The sequence below is a fragment of the Pholis gunnellus genome, assembly GCF_910591455.1.
Source record: "Pholis gunnellus genome assembly, chromosome: 21".
NCBI classification, from domain to species: Eukaryota; Metazoa; Chordata; class Actinopteri; order Perciformes; family Pholidae; genus Pholis; species Pholis gunnellus.
The window spans coordinates 11444129-11460007 of NC_136548.1; the positions used below are offsets into that span (position 1 = coordinate 11444129).

The following is a 15879-nucleotide window of genomic DNA, read 5'->3' on the forward strand; positions in this document are numbered from 1 at the left end:
CCCATGTTGTGCAAATACAGCATGTGGAGTATATTCTCTCACATGACAGTATCCTTGTGTTTACCTTTGTTTTGTTTCCTGGTAGTGGCGAAATGGGACTTTTGCAGGGAGCTCGGGGCTGTCTTCCTGTAGAAGCTGTTACGATCTAGCGAGCCCATGTAAACAGGCTTGCGACCCCGTTTTGAACCAACGCTCCCAGCGCTCGAGTCGTATCCCCTTTCCTGATCTTCACTGTGCCGGTATATAACGGGATCCTCAAATGAGCGCATTTCCCTGAGCGCCAACTTCTGGTTCTGCTGCTCAACCCATTGCTCACAGTGTGTCTTGGGATCTTTTTTAGGGTATTCCTCGCATGGCGAATCTACGGATGTTGAGCGCAAATCCCGATATCTGTCTCTGGCCTTGTAGTGGGAACGATCACCTTCCCTGGAATTGTAGCGGTCTTCATCCTCATGGTCGTAGTTGTCCACAGTCCTCCGCTCACAGTGCCCCTGTGCTCTGTAGGGGTCTCTCCTTCTGGGCTCATCTTTCCTGTCATCACCTGGATCCTTGTACCTCTCCCTGTAACCACTGTGCTCGTCCAGTTCAGAGTCATACTGGCCCCTTCCTTTACTAGAGTAAGTTCCCTCAACCCTTCGATTATAGTCATCTCTGTCTTTGTAGTTACTTTCTCTGCGATCATATCGATCCTCTGCGTGCGGGTCATAGTAACGGTCCTGACTTTTTCGCTGATCATAGTAGCGGTCCTCCTCTCTACGCTGGTAGTGTTCCTTATCTCTATAGCGATCGCTCTCTTTAGAATCATAATAATCCCTATCATGGTCATCGTACTGATCATTGTCCCTGTAATTGTCTCTGTGAGCGTAGGTGTCTTTACGATCATAGGAGTCTTCATACTCACTGTTGTATCTGTCAGGTTCTCTGGAATCATAATTACGGTGTTTCCTGTTGTCATATTGCTGATTTCTGTCGTCACAGCGCTCGTATTTCCTGTCATAATGATCCCTGTGGCTGTATTTGTCCTTACGATCATACTCCTCCAAGTCTCTAGGATTCCTGTAGTCATAACGGTCATTGTCTCTGTCCCAGTCGTCCCTTCTTCTTCTGTCCTCGTCCAATTTACCAAACCCTTCTTGAGTTCTTAAGTCATTATTGGCTTTTTCTTGTGGCACTCTGCTGTAGTCCTGGTGGCTGTAATCCTCAGGGCCCTGGTAAAAACAATTTCCACCTTTCCATTCAGATATCCTCACATTTAGGTGACCGTCCTCTGAACCAGGGTGGAAGTAAACGTCCCGGTCTTGGGGCCTGTTCTCCGCCTTGTGCAGGTCATCATACTCCCGACTGGGTTGCTGGCAGACATTGCCCTGTCTAACGGGGGCTTGGTTCTCCCATTGTGCTGGCCATGGAGCAGGCACATGCACTGGAGGTGGCCCCGGCCCACCTACAGGCACCATCATGCCGCCATGTACTGGCATGGGGCAGCCTGGAGCTGGAACTGGGTCACCGGGGCTTGGCACCATGATGTGACCGGGAGGAACAACTCCATATGCAGGATATCCAACCTGTTGCTGCTGAAGCTGAAACTGGTGTAGTTGTTGAATCTGTTGCAGATGGGCTATCCTCTCTCTCTCTCTGGCCCAGCCAGCATCGCCCAGCTCGTCCACACTCTTCCCTCTCCTTACCGGGGCACCAACGGCATAGTTCCAATCCACTGGACCAAACATGACTGGGTTGCCATACACCACCGGGCTCTTCATGGCTCTTGCTGTTTAAAATCAGCCTACCCGGTGCTGAGACAGTTTCCTGTTCAACGTGGCGTCGTCTTTCTTTCCAAAGTCCTGCATTCCATAACAAAGCGCTGTGGGAGACTCCACCTGTCAGGCATATTGTCTGTAACTCTCCCACTTGTTTTCTCTGTCTCCTCTCCAATGCCTCAGCAGGACTGCCTGGCCCAAGCACCTCCCAACCCTCAGTGTAATCAAAACGTACCCTCCCCGCAGCTATCTCAGCGAATCGTGGAAGGAGAGGGGGGGAAGGTTATTGAAGGAGGAGCCTCCTTGGGTTAATGATTCAGTAGAGTCACATGAGTGGAGGATTAGCCCAACAGCCCCTCCCATTGTTTCAATTGGCTAGTACCTCTGTCTGCAGGAAAACAATCTGCCTGTAGATTTTCTTTGATGGAAGATGAAGACTAACTTCACAGTATGCCTTTAAGGGGCCACAGACTTTGGCACCAAATGTTTTTTTTTCCACCACCATGAACAATCCTCCATCCTTCCTTCTATCCTGTTTTCTTTGTGTTTGCTATTTCCTGCTGGTTTCACTGCTATGTTCACCAGGTCATTAATGCAGCCTGTGGTGACAAAAGCTACTCATTCCTTTCTGTGTTTACAACCAGCTCTAACTTACATATTCTAACTTCCAACACCGGTCTAAAAGATATTTGTGGGTGAACTGAAACAGCTCAGTCTGTCCGTTTAACTTTGCCCAACATTTCAGGAAGGAGACAAAATGTACACATGAAGACATCAACATGATTTGGTTTGAAACTAGTTGTATTTTGAAGTATTGCTCGAACGCAGAGTGTGACGTAGAAACAAGTGAAGTGAAAGATCTGCATATCTATTATGTTTAGATGACTGTAGAGAGGGAACGATTTTTGAGTCTTTATTAGTCCAGAGCAGCTTCTGAAAAAATAGCTGCTGGTGTGTACAATGAGCTTTTGTTGAGGACTGTCCTCACTCTCAGGAGAGACATGATCTTTTAGTGTGAGAAAAAAAAAAAACTCAGGCCTATTCATAAAGCCGGAGTATAATATATCCCTCCCCCTCCTTAGCGCTCCATGAAAAAGGGAGGCACTAAAGGGACAGGTTTAAAGGAATTGCATACACTCAAGTGCACGTGATACACACAGACACATACATGTCGGATAGTGTCAGTTTACCATCAATTCAAACGATCTAAAACTAAAGCCGGAGAAAAAAAAGTGAATAAATAAATAAATAAGTGAATAAAAAGTAAAATTCCTTTCCTGGTTTGATTAAACTGGTGTCAAGTTAGCCGAGTCCAGATAAACCTTCTGAAAAACCAGGAAAAAGAACTAGGAAATCAGAAATAGGGTAATTAAACTTGAAGACAATCTTTTACCAATATCAAGAAACAGGGAAGAGACTAAACAATAATTTTGACTCAAGCAGGCTTTATATTCTCTGTATACACTACAAAATACCCTCTCACTGAATGATTGTATCTTGCACCCTTATGTGTCTTGTTTACTAGAAAACTAGTAAAAACCTGCTTGTAATTCTTTCTTTAAGTCCAGTGAAATTTGCAAAAACCCATTTGCAGTGCATAGTTTCACACGGTAAGGCTGAGCATAGAAACCTTACTTAGACATTTTCCTTTTCTTACGTAATGCTGTTTAATTATCAGTGTTCAACATCTCAGCTTTCAGTAGCTTAGCACAACCGAAACTGTGTTTGTGTACGTGTGTCGACTGTAGGAATGTCAAATACAACATTCCTCTTTGTGGCTGTGAAGAGCTTGATCGACGTTCGGTACATCTCGGAAAAGTGGTGTGATGTCCAGGAAAAAGGTCATATATCAGGCTGTCTGCAGCCTAGAAGTCTCTATGTTTGTACGGCTGACTGACGGGAAACTTGAAGCCGCAACAGAGCCTCAAAACAGTGTTAAATAGATCAGGCTGTGGTGTCATGGAGGCTGATGGAGGCGTTCTAATAGTGGGTTTAAAGAATTAAAAAGGAGGCTGAAGGTCAAAGAGCTTAAACAAGGAAAGAGGAAACACAAAGAGATGGTGGAGACAGAACAACCTGCACCAATGTGTGAGAAAAATCCCCAAGTCCTACAGCCACACACACACACACACATAGCAGCTAATGTTCAAATAATCAGACAAGGTATGAAATATATAGTACTCCACTCATCATAACCCTCAGACTCTTTAATGTTCTCTCTTAAATGAAAATAACAATGAAATTAAAAGATACGCTCTGTTAGCATATGTATGACTTTCTGTTTTGCTTCAGTATCACACCTCTTTCAGCTTCTATGAGGACTTTGAACTGGCCTCTGCACTGTTACTCCCTGCCTTGCAACAATAAGCTGCCATTGTCTTCCAAATGTCACACCCTGCAAAAGCACGGACAAACACTCACTCCTGGGTGTGTGTCTGCGTGTGTGCGTAGACACATAGCAATAGGATAACAAACACATTTTATGCAACAAAGATCCCGAGGCTATGTCTGATGCGCACATGTCTTCCTCTGAGCTAAGGAACAAAAAAAGGAAAGCAAAGGGAAACACAACATCCGACTAACAAATCCCACTAAAAAGATTGTGTGTCCGAGTAATGTGTTGAGAATTACCATATCAAATATTCTGCAATGGGAGTGTGCTTGGCTGTTTTTCCTTGCATATGCCGAATCTTAACTCTCAAAAATCAAGTCACTATCTTTAGTCCATTTCCACATCTAACAGTGTCGCAAATGCCAAAGGGAGACTGATTGAACATTTGATTTTATTACTGTGAGAGGAGGGTGTGAGAATTCCTGTCGTGTGATGACTGAATGGAAACTATGTGGTTGCATGACCCTTAGAAGGTATGGCCTTAGAGGCACCTGTTGCCAATGGGATGAGTTTCCTGCCCTCAGGCTGATACCTGTCATTGACAGCCATAAAGATCATCTATTGAGAACCATTGGAGATTGACAGATACAATCTAACAGGATATGAGTCATTTGAATGCAACAAAAATAGAAATAAACACAGGCATTTACTGATTATTACTTTACTTCTATAATGTCTAACAAGATTAGGGGAACAGTATTGAATTAGAATAGGCTGGAAACATCTGGTAGTAATCAGATTACCTTAGCAAGATATGTTTAGAGTAGGTAAACAATAGCCTCCACTGTGGCTGACTGATTAGTTTTTGATCCCCAACCATTAAGACACATTCAATTAGCATGAATTCAATGGGAATGCAATAGAACTGAAACTGTGAGTACAGTGTAACATGAGACACATTAACATTAAAAAGAAACCTGCTAGTTGGCAGTGAATAGACTCAAAGCTTCTTAATAACACGCGGGTGTGTAAAAGTGAGAAATAGTGAGCTCTGCTTTCGGAATGTGAAGACACAATATCATAAAATTAAAAAAAAATGAGAAACTCATATGAACAAATAACAAGATATGAGTTTTTAGTTAAACTGCCAAATGAAATACCTTAAAATTCAAGTTAATTCACTACACTGATGAAATTATAATAATGAAAGAATCCAATGAATTAATCCAATCTACACATGCTACTGAAATTCGATTTAATTTTTCCATTTAAGAGAAAATTGTCAAACAAACAGACATCATGAAGCAGAACAAGCCACGGTCACACTTGACCAATCAGGGATAGATAATGCAGTGACTTTAATGTGATAGCCACCACTGTACAAAGAGTATCACTGATGGGTAACAAATTATTTTATCATCTGATGGTAAATATCCTCATGACAAGTTCAGCTTTTTTTTTTTTTTTTTATCACTTTTTTTAATAATTAGTAACATCATGTCTCTAATGCGGTCATAAATAAAAAGAATCGCCCAATAGTTTACAACTAATTAATATTTCCATCCTGCTTCCCTCATAAGGTATTGCATCCATACAGGCAAAGTCAATTTGAAATCTGTTTTAGTGCCTTTGAGCAAGGCACTAAAACTACTGCACTGACTAACTGACCAGTGAGAACTGCTACTGTAGCAAGCAGTTCCCAGCTGTGGCTCTGAGAAAACGTGATGTTGCAAAAACACCCACAATGCTCGGCCCACCCTGACAACACTGACTGATGAACACCAGCTTGAGCTCAAGCCTACCTGCCACTCTGTTGGACCCGGCCTGCTGATGGAGTCCAAACAGCGTGGAGAGATGTGCCACAGGCCATGTCACCGCTCGCCACAACCACACTCTGGGTCGCGCTCTCGAGTGGGCCATTCTCTGTCTGTCTCCACTACTGCAAAACTCCCAACACACACACACCTGATGTATTCCCTCTCCTCACAGAACAGATGATGGAGGAAAAGGTGGAAACCGTGATGAAGGTGAAAAAGGACATTTGGATAGCGGCAGAGGAACCAAAAGAAAGAGAGAGAGAGTGGAAAAAGAGACGGAGGCCCACGTGCTTTGCCTCCCCTCTCACTATGTGCCGGAATGCACCTCGTACCTACGTGAAAAAGTGTTGGGCTGCCAGAGACAGTATGAGACGGCAAAAACAAATCTCAGCTGATTAGCTTTGGCGCTACAACTATTGTTGTTGGACCCGTTGACTATCAATTCTTAAAAACGTAATTAAACACGAACAGTACCCGACAAGGCTTACCTCAAATTCACAATTTCCTGTTACTCCACCTGAACCCTGCAGCAACACGCTGATTCTGCCACATTCAATATACTTTTCTAAATTGGCATTGTAGTGAGACAAAGCAAAATATGCACGCTCACACAGAGTTATGATAACCCTTCATTTACATACACAATCCTCTTTCCGCTGATCATTGTGGACAGTAAAAAGGATTGTCTTGTTTGCATAGTTTACAGTGGAATTCAAATAAATAGTGTGTGTGTGTGTGTGTGTGTGTGTGTGTGTGTGTGTGTGTGTGTGTGTGTGTGTGTGTGTGTGTGTGTGTGTGTCAGGATAACAAGTCAAAAAGCAAATCTGGTAAGCACTAATGGCTCATTTCTAGATTCCTGCGATATTACATTTTAGTCTTCGGTGACTGAATATTACGTTTTGAAGTAACCTGCAGGCAACAGGCCCTCAGAAGTAAATTATGACATCAGGCAAAACAAATTCTACTTTATTTGTCTTTTCCAACTAACCCTTGCAGCTACAGTAGCTCACTGACTTCCGAAGGAAAACATCTACATTGGTGGACGTGGTCTGCCATCTTTGATGCTGCTTGCCTGAAAGCTGATGATGTTTTTTATCTCAGTTCCTTCATGTGGTAGTTTGAGTCCACTGATGAGACATTTTAAGTGATCAAATTTCACACACCCGAATCCGTTTACAGGATATTCTTGTGTTGACATCAATACCTGCAAAACGGTTTGATGCTTTAAAACATGATTAGAACCTACATTAAATAAAACAAATTATAACAACCGACAGTCTCACCTTGTAGCTGCTGCTGCTCCAGGGCCAGTGTCTCCAGCGTGTAGTTGCAGAACTCCAGATTCTCCATGGCTTGCATGCGGGCTGTCTCATCCTCCTCCTCCTCCAACATGTTCCTGAGTTCCTCCGCTGTGTGTGCATAAGCCTCCATGTCGTGCTCCACCTCTTGTAGCCGAAGCAGCAGCTGGTACCTCTCCTCCTCTTCCCTCCGTCTCTGACTCTCCAACTCCATCTCTCTCTCGAGCTCTTTCTCGGCTTCCAGCTGACACAGGATTTCATGTTCCTGGGCGGCCGCAAGGTCACCAAACTCAGCCCTCCCTTCTGTTATTTGGTCGAGGAGGTTTAGGGCTGGTTCGTCAGGGGCGTAGAAGATGGTTGGAGGAGCAGTATTTTGTCTCGGGCAGCGAGGAGGGGCGCGCGGAGCAGGGCGGGCTGGTTTGTATGCCGGCGGGGCAGAGGGACGAAGGACTCTAGGACGAGGAGGGGGAGGACGAAGGGTCCTGCGCCTCTCTAGTGAGGACGAGGCAGAGTTGGACTGCAACAGCTGGGACACCGGTGAATGGGAGGAGCCTCGCATGATATCGCTTTCATCGCCGTAGTCCATTATGGAAAAGTGGCGCAACATACGTGACTGCTGGCTCAGGTCACCTACGGAAGACGTGTCCCTGGGTGGTGCACCAGAGCTCACGTTAGTATCACTATATGAAGAAGTCAAGCTTTTCTCAAATTCAAAAAGCTGCTGGGATAGCTTGGCCTCCAGGTCACCTGCCGAGGTTGCCAGGGCATCTAAAGTGATGGATGTCGGCATTATACCATTGGAGCCACGCAACGTCAGCTGGGAGCGCTGCCGTGCCTCAGCGCTGCCCGTCATCATATCGGCATCACTGACGCTAGCATGGCGTGTTAGCTTCTTCTGCCTATGGCCCTCAGCAAGGTTAAATAACGCCTTGCCAAGACTGCCACTCCTGTTACTTGAGGTGCCACCATCTTTTCGTGGCCTCTGGTGGTATCTGCCGTTTGCAGACCCACCAGACTGAGAGCTAGGGAGGGTGAGGCTATGAGTTAATTTGGGCTGTAAGGATCGAGTGTTGCCGTTTGTATAGCTCGACCGGTTTGTGCCAGAAGATGGGCCGTGGTGCCTATGGCTACCTGCAGGCGGGCTAGGCCGAGATGGGAGTCTGGGCCTTGCTGGGGGAGTGGATTTGGGTCTCTCAGGCCCTTGCTGCGCTGGGGCGACAGGTCGACGTGGCTGAGAGTCAGGCCTGCTACCCCCATCTCTCTGTCCTCTGCTGTCAATTTGAGCTCCAGTTCTTTTGTTTTCACTTTGCCACCTCTGCTCCTCGGTCCGCTCAAAGTAGTCCAGGTCCCACACTGTATGATCCTCATACGTCCTCCATTCAGGATCATTCTCTGACCCATTAGGACATGCGTGACCTGAGCTGTAGTCAGAAGCACAGCTGTTCTCCTTGTCTTCTTCTTGTTCAACATTTGTTTCCTCTGCCGTTTTCTGCCCGTCGTCCTCTATTTTGACAAAACGATGAGGAAAAATACCGCGTCGCCCTCGCAGCTCCCCCTCCAGCCAACCATCCTCCAAAGTGCTCAAAAGACGTATGCGATCCCCCATATCAAAGTCCAACTCGCCTGGTTCAATGGCCCGAAACTCATAAAGTGCCACTACATAGACACCACCCTCCTCTTCCTCCTCTTCTTCTTCCTCTTCTTCCTCCTCCTCCTCCTCCTCTTCTTCTTCTACTACTGCCTCCTTCTGCTCCTCGTCATTTCTCCGAAAAACCTCTCTTTCTTCTACACCTTCCTCCTCTGTCCCCTCTCCTGCATCGTAGGGGTCCTCATAGCTACATTTTTCAGTATCATTGGTCAAATACTGGCAGTCCACAGGCTCCTGAGGAGATCGGAGGGATCCCTGGAGCTCCACAAACCCCTCCGGGAAGATGCCCCTGCGGCCATCCAGCTCCCCCTGGAACCAGCCCGGCTCAGGCAGGCCGGTGATGATGATCAAGTCCCCCTCGCGGAAGTCCAGCTCCTCATTGAGCTGCGCGTGCAGGCTCATGAGGGCCCGGGCCTGGCCCAGGGCGTAAGGCGGGAGCTCTGAGGCCTGGGCCTGAGCTGAGCGTTCAGACAGCTGCCTAGAGCGACCTGAGAGGGTCAGCTCCGTCACACATGATGTGGGGAAGAGACCGCGGACGCCCCAGGCGTTACAACCTCGCTGCCATGTTTCTCCGAGGTCCGTGGACCCTCCAGCCTCACCGACTACCACATCACCTACAGAGAGAAAGAAGACAGGGGGATCACATTCACATGTAATGATGAGAATCATGTTAAAGGAAAATGTTTTAAGTTAAAGTTATGCTAAACCAAATGTTTCTATTATTGCTCAGTTCCACCAGTTTTAGTTTTTATCCCGCTGATTCTATTACCCGCCAATTACATAAAAGATACATACAAAGAACACGCCTATGGGTGCTGCTTGTGGGGCCGCCAACAGACGCACCTGGCTTTCATTTTTTCGCACGCTTTGCAGAGCTGGAGATAAATACTTAATTAAACCAGACTGAACAGAACTAGATTGAACTGACTTGACTCAACGTGAATATAATTAAAGAACTGCAATGAAGTGCTCAGGTAGCTTTAGTTATCTCCAGATTACCTTCATTATTGCATTCTTAATAACTTTGCTCTGCTGCTAATATATCTGGAGAACGAGGGATTATAGAAATGTTGACCAATATATTTACTTATGGAATGTAATATAGGTTTACAGGATGTTTACTTATAGAAGATATTATATGTTTGCAATAAGTTTACTTGTAGGAGTCTTTTAACATAATCATTGGAAGTGTTGAACCAAAGTACAGTCACATCGTTATGGGGGTTCTGAGCCATGAGGCAGAGAGATCAAAGGGGACACAGAGGTGCTGGACAAATGGCCAAGGAAGGAGGAGGAGAACCGGAGACAACTGAAGGGAAGCAGACGGCCATAAAACAGAGAGCACTCCTGGGTAAGACCATGCGGTCCCAGGTCAGAGGTGATGTCAGAGGTGATGTCACAAGGGGTCTAGCCATTGAGATGAGCAGTGGATCGATGAAGGAGGCGTCAGAGCGATTGGAAGCCAATCACTGACCCCAGAAGACGGCCTTTGTGTTTTACGACAGATTTCGGACACTTTCCGACCATCAAAGGACATAAAAGGACTGTTTGCGAGGACGTGCGCCGGGCCATGGTAGTTCGCTTTGCAGGATCCGACTTGGTCGGGCCTGTGAGGGGAGTTGCACGTGGTCTCTGCTCTCGAGATGCATACTATCGATAGTGTATTATAGATTGTAATTGTCATCATCAGTTTACAGTCGTCATTGTTTAATTAAATACTGTTTTGAATTTGGACCGGATCGAGTTACTTTATGATGCGCCTGCGCAGAAAGAAGTAAACACAGCAGCGGCCTTGCGCTTCCTCCACCAGTTTCAGCCTCAACAATTTGGCGCCCAACGTGGGGCAAAGAGGATTCTGAGAAGGCTGAGGAGACGTGGATCGGTGGACACTTTCGAAGTGCGCACGAACTAAAGGTACGCAGAGCCGTTTTAATAAAAATCTGCATAGGTAGACTAGGAAACTTAGGCGAAAGTGTCCCGCGATTGATGTCTCCTGAATGCTGGACACGAGGAGGAACGCAAGCCGGTAAAGTAGAAATTTAGAGTGACTGTAATACTGTATGAGGTGCATTTGCAATCTGAAATACTTATTTAACTAGTGTTGTTAACGCTATGAGCTTCGGGCTCTAGATATTGTTGCGAAATCCTACCGGTGAGGTCCGTCCAGAAGTACGGTCCGTCAAGAGAACGGAGCGTCAAGAGAACGCAAGCTTTGAAGAAGCTAATATAGCTACGGGCTAATAGAGTGGCATAAGCGGCTCTGAGTGTCGAGTGATCTTCGGTGAAACGACGACTCTAACGGGAAGGGTACAAATTGAATACGAGCTTAAGAAGCCGAAAGAACGGGTCACGTTTTTGTTAGCTCCACTGGTTGGAAGCTAGCTGTCGCGAAACGCTGGTATGACTGAGTTCTAGGGAATTAAGACGAACCGTTCGCCAGAGGGCTAGCTATCTGGATGGCTAGCCGCTCGAAAGCGCAATAATAACTGAGTTCTAGGGACCAGTTCGCTAAAGGATTTTGCACTTTGGATTGAGGCTCAATCGCTTAAAAGCGCTATAATGACTGAGTTCAGGGGAATCTAATTTGGGGGTTGGTAATAGGTAATGAATGGGGCGAATTGTACATAATATTGTTTTGTAACGGCTGTATTTTGTGATAAATGTTGTAGTGTTGTTGAAAGTTGTGTTGTAAGAAAGGGTAACGTACGGTGTGAATGAATTGTTTGAAGCCGGGAGCTAAAGGCCTGCTCCGGTGCTTACTATAGATAGTTGGATAAACGAGGAGATTATAAAATAACCGGTGCATGTGGAGAAGTCAAAGCACGGTCTAGCAGAAATATAGTGTGTGAATTCGGCACGTTATTGAGTTCAAACTATGGTGCTTTGTGTAACGTTTTCGCCAGTTAGCTTAGCTTGTTTCGTTAGAAGACGAAGCGAGGTAGCTGCTAGCATTAGCTACAAGCTGTTTCCGGTCACATCCGGTTGAAAAACCATAGAAGAAGAAGAGAACTCTGCACAACTAGCGGTTTGGATGAGTAATTGCATGATGATTACAGAAAACTCCATTACCCAGAAAACCTAGAGATGAAATCTGTTTAGAACTGCAAAATAGTTAACTACAATACGCCACCCAGTAGATTGGTAGATCGATTACAAAAGTAAGTTTTTGATGACAAACTTGTAGCATTCATTGTTTTTGACTCTATAATCTTTTAACTTGCATAGTGACTTCAATTGTTGCTTAGCATCAACACAGCATTTTAGACTACCGTAGATAATTTTACATGTACTTGTTCGATTGGTAATTAGTTTCAATTCAATAATTTAACTTCAGATGGTACGTTTAGCTTTAATCCAATATTTTGACTTTCAGTTTTAATTCAATTTTATTCTACAATTGTTAACTTTGATTCATATTTTAACTTGCATAGTTGATTTAGACTTTGATTCCAGCAGTTGTAATTTTTTATTTTATATTTTAATTCAGAATTTTAATTTTCATAATTTTTAATTTTACGATTTTTAATTGTAATGAAAAATAGAAAGATACTTAATCTTTCACTCAGTCAGGGCTACAGTCAGAATAGAGATTCGAGGGTAGACGGAGTAGAGAGTTTATTGAACGCTCCTAGCCTGCATAATGTTTACATCAACTTCGGCGAGAGGCTCATTTTATAGCCAAGTTGACTTAGGAGTACCAAGGGGGGTGCTTAATTAATTTAAAGCCAGAAATCAGATTTCTTTGAGATACTGAAATTTGGAAAATTGACTCTGATAAAAAATTGGTTTGTTTGTTTTGGGTTTTGTTCATTTTGGGGTTTTGTTTTGTTTTGTTTGTATGTTTTTTGAGTAAAATTGGGATTTAAAAGTGCACTGAATCGGGACATAGAATATTTTTGGTAATATTCATAATAATGTTTCGATAATCAAATAATTGGGAGGGAAGCAAATTGGGGTTCCTTGAAAAGGCAGTTTTTGCCTAAGGAAAATTGTGATCAACTTTGAGTGTGCTTGGAGCAGAGAAAAAGGTGAAGCAAATACAAATATATTGATGTCCAAGAGGGAAAGAAAGAAATGTAAACCGTTAAAGCAGAGGTGGAGAGAGACGAATGCAGTGGTGAGACACACACACACACACACACACACACACACACACACACACACACACACACACACACACACACACACACACACACACACACACACACACACACACACACACACACACACACACACACACACACACACACACACACACACACACACACACACACACACACACACACACACACACAGAGAGAGAAATCTAAGAATTGGATTGTCATTTTTAAATTTGATCTCAACATTGTAGCCAACTACAGATTAGTGATGTATTCTAACTTTTACTGCTGAACTTTGGGTAGTTTTTTGTTTTGTTTGTTTTTTAGTCGAGGTACATGGTCGAGTGAATCCTGATCTGGGATTCCACTTCGCTGCCGTATGCTCCTCACCCACAAACAACATGGACGACACCACTCAACATGCCGAGGATGAAGAAGATGAACGAGACTCATTCAAGATCTACAGTGTCAGCCCTGACCGAAGACTTTCCGCCATCCATGAGCCTGGAAAACATCATACAGGAGAATTGTGTGACATGGACAGAGAAGTTTCAGCAGCACAGATGCAAGGATGCCCAGCTGATAAGGTATCAGGCCATGAGAGGAAGCTGAAAGGGGGGGCAGAGACTTTGAGACTTTGACACACACCAACTGAAGCCTTTGGGTGCCATAAAAGTGGCAGCTTGAACATCAAAGAAGAGGCTGCTCATCCTCCATGAACAAGGAGTGGGTGAAAGGATCGACAATCAGCAATCAGACTGGGGGGGTGCAGCAGGCAAGCGGAGTGGACCCCTAGTGATGGTGATGCACACAATACAACAAAGAGGGTGAGTTAACTTTAGATTCTTAAATAACAAACTCGTACATTTAATACACGCATTAGAAACTAGACAAACAACACTCATATCCACATAGCGCATGTATTCGAATGAAATTGAAGGATTTGGAAAGTTAAGACAAGTCACGTTAACTATTAAGGTATAGATGTTTGGAATGTCACATGCAGGCTGATTCACTTCACTGCACAGCACATATGTTACGTGAACTAGAGGAAGTATGACTTAGAGAAGTGGAAAGGTTATGTTATAATGAGTTTATTGGACAAAAAGTACTGCTGCTGTCTCTGTTTCTCTGTCTCCCACACAATCTGAGTTGTAAGAGGGGGAGATGTTCTGTTACGAGGCCCAGGAATGCTGTGATGTCTGACCTGCAGCAAGTCAGACTCAATACACTGACTTCAAAAGCACAAAGGATCCTGATAAACAACAGTAATAAAGATTGAGAGATGCATAACAGATTTGTTTCTCTTGAACAGGAATTTCTGCAGCTGATGCCTGTAGAATTGTGCCTTAAGTGTGCCTGCAAAAATATTCCTTACGTGTGATATTCAATTATTATAAAATTGTGAATGAATAAGCCTAGACAATTGACATGTGATCGCTTCCATTGTTACGCTAAATTAGTTTACAGCAGAGATAGCGTGGCAAAGGGGGGATAATGTAATGTCATTTTGGAATTTTGTCTGTAATTTTTGATTTTGTTGTAAAGATAGATCCACATTTTGAATTTAGTAACGTCATGAAAAATCGCAACCTTTGAATCAAGATACGACCAAAATCCAAGTCTTTTAACTCAGTGATAGGACTTTAGGAGATAGGACATGGAAGGAGATTGAATCTTATACTTTTATTTTGGTAACTGTACAGTGCAGGTTATAATCTTGATGTATGACTAAATTGACACGAGTGAAAAGCAAATTCACCACCGTTGGACGACGATGAAACACCTGGAACTAAGTGGCCTTAGAGGCACAATGTGTTGTCTACTGTTTTTACCATGTAAATTGTAACACCTATTCTGCTTACACATCATGACACCTGTGTAAAGAATGATCCTTTTCCCTACACAGCTTGTACTTATTTTAGAAATGCTACACGAGAACTGTTAGAAATGCTTTTGAATGTATTAGCCTCAAGAATTGTTAATGCAGATGTTCAAGTGGATTCCTGCAGAGATTGGTTGACAATTATTGAAACAGATATACAGGGCAACAACCAGTTATGAGTAGATGATGCATTGATGGATACAACTGTTTAATGTTCAATTGTGAGGGATTGTGTTATTCCAGGGAATTGATTAATTCGCTGTGAACAGCGAATTAGGGGGGATTTGTGGAGAATTTTAAGAATTAAAAGCATTATTTAGTAGAATTTATAGCACCCCTAGTGGCGAATGAAATTGTCACAATGATGAGAATGTAAATTATGTTAAGAGTCACAATATATTTACTTATGGAATGTAATATAGGTTTACAGGATGTTTACTTATAGAAGATATTATATGTTTGCAATAAGTTTACTTGTAGGAGTCTTTTAACATAATCATTGGAAGTGTTGAACCAAAGTACAGTCACATCGTTATGGGGGTTCTGAGCCATGAGGCAGAGAGATCAAAGGGGACACAGAGGTGCTGGACAAATGGCCAAGGAAGGAGGAGGAGAACCGGAGACAACTGAAGGGAAGCAGACGGCCATAAAACAGAGAGCACTCCTGGGTAAGACCATGCGGTCCCAGGTCAGAGGTGATGTCAGAGGTGATGTCACAAGGGGTCTAGCCATTGAGATGAGCAGTGGATCGATGAAGGAGGCGTCAGAGCGATTGGAAGCCAATCACTGACCCCAGAAGACGGCCTTTGTGTTTTACGACAGATTTCGGACACTTTCCGACCATCAAAGGACATAAAAGGACTGTTTGCGAGGACGTGCGCCGGGCCATGGTAGTTCGCTTTGCAGGATCCGACTTGGTCGGGCCTGTGAGGGGAGTTGCACGTGGTCTCTGCTCTCGAGATGCATACTATCGATAGTGTATTATAGATTGTAATTGTCATCATCAGTTTACAGTCGTCATTGTTTAATTAAATACTGTTTTGAA

At 44.1% G+C, this 15879-nt stretch overlaps 1 protein-coding gene across 2 annotated transcripts in view; it reads right to left on the reverse strand.

The window, feature by feature from the left end:
* dnmbp (dynamin binding protein) overlaps positions 1–15879 on the reverse strand; it is a 46701-nt gene that overhangs the window by 16621 nt on the left and 14201 nt on the right. The window contains exon 4 of one of the 2 annotated variants that reach the window (XM_079182521.1): positions 7187–9463. In XM_079182521.1, the coding sequence (XP_079038647.1) occupies positions 7187–9463 (2277 nt within the window). Of the gene's footprint in view, positions 1–64; positions 1931–7186; positions 9464–15879 lie in introns of those variants that run through there. The other variant, XM_079182522.1, reaches the window with a different exon arrangement.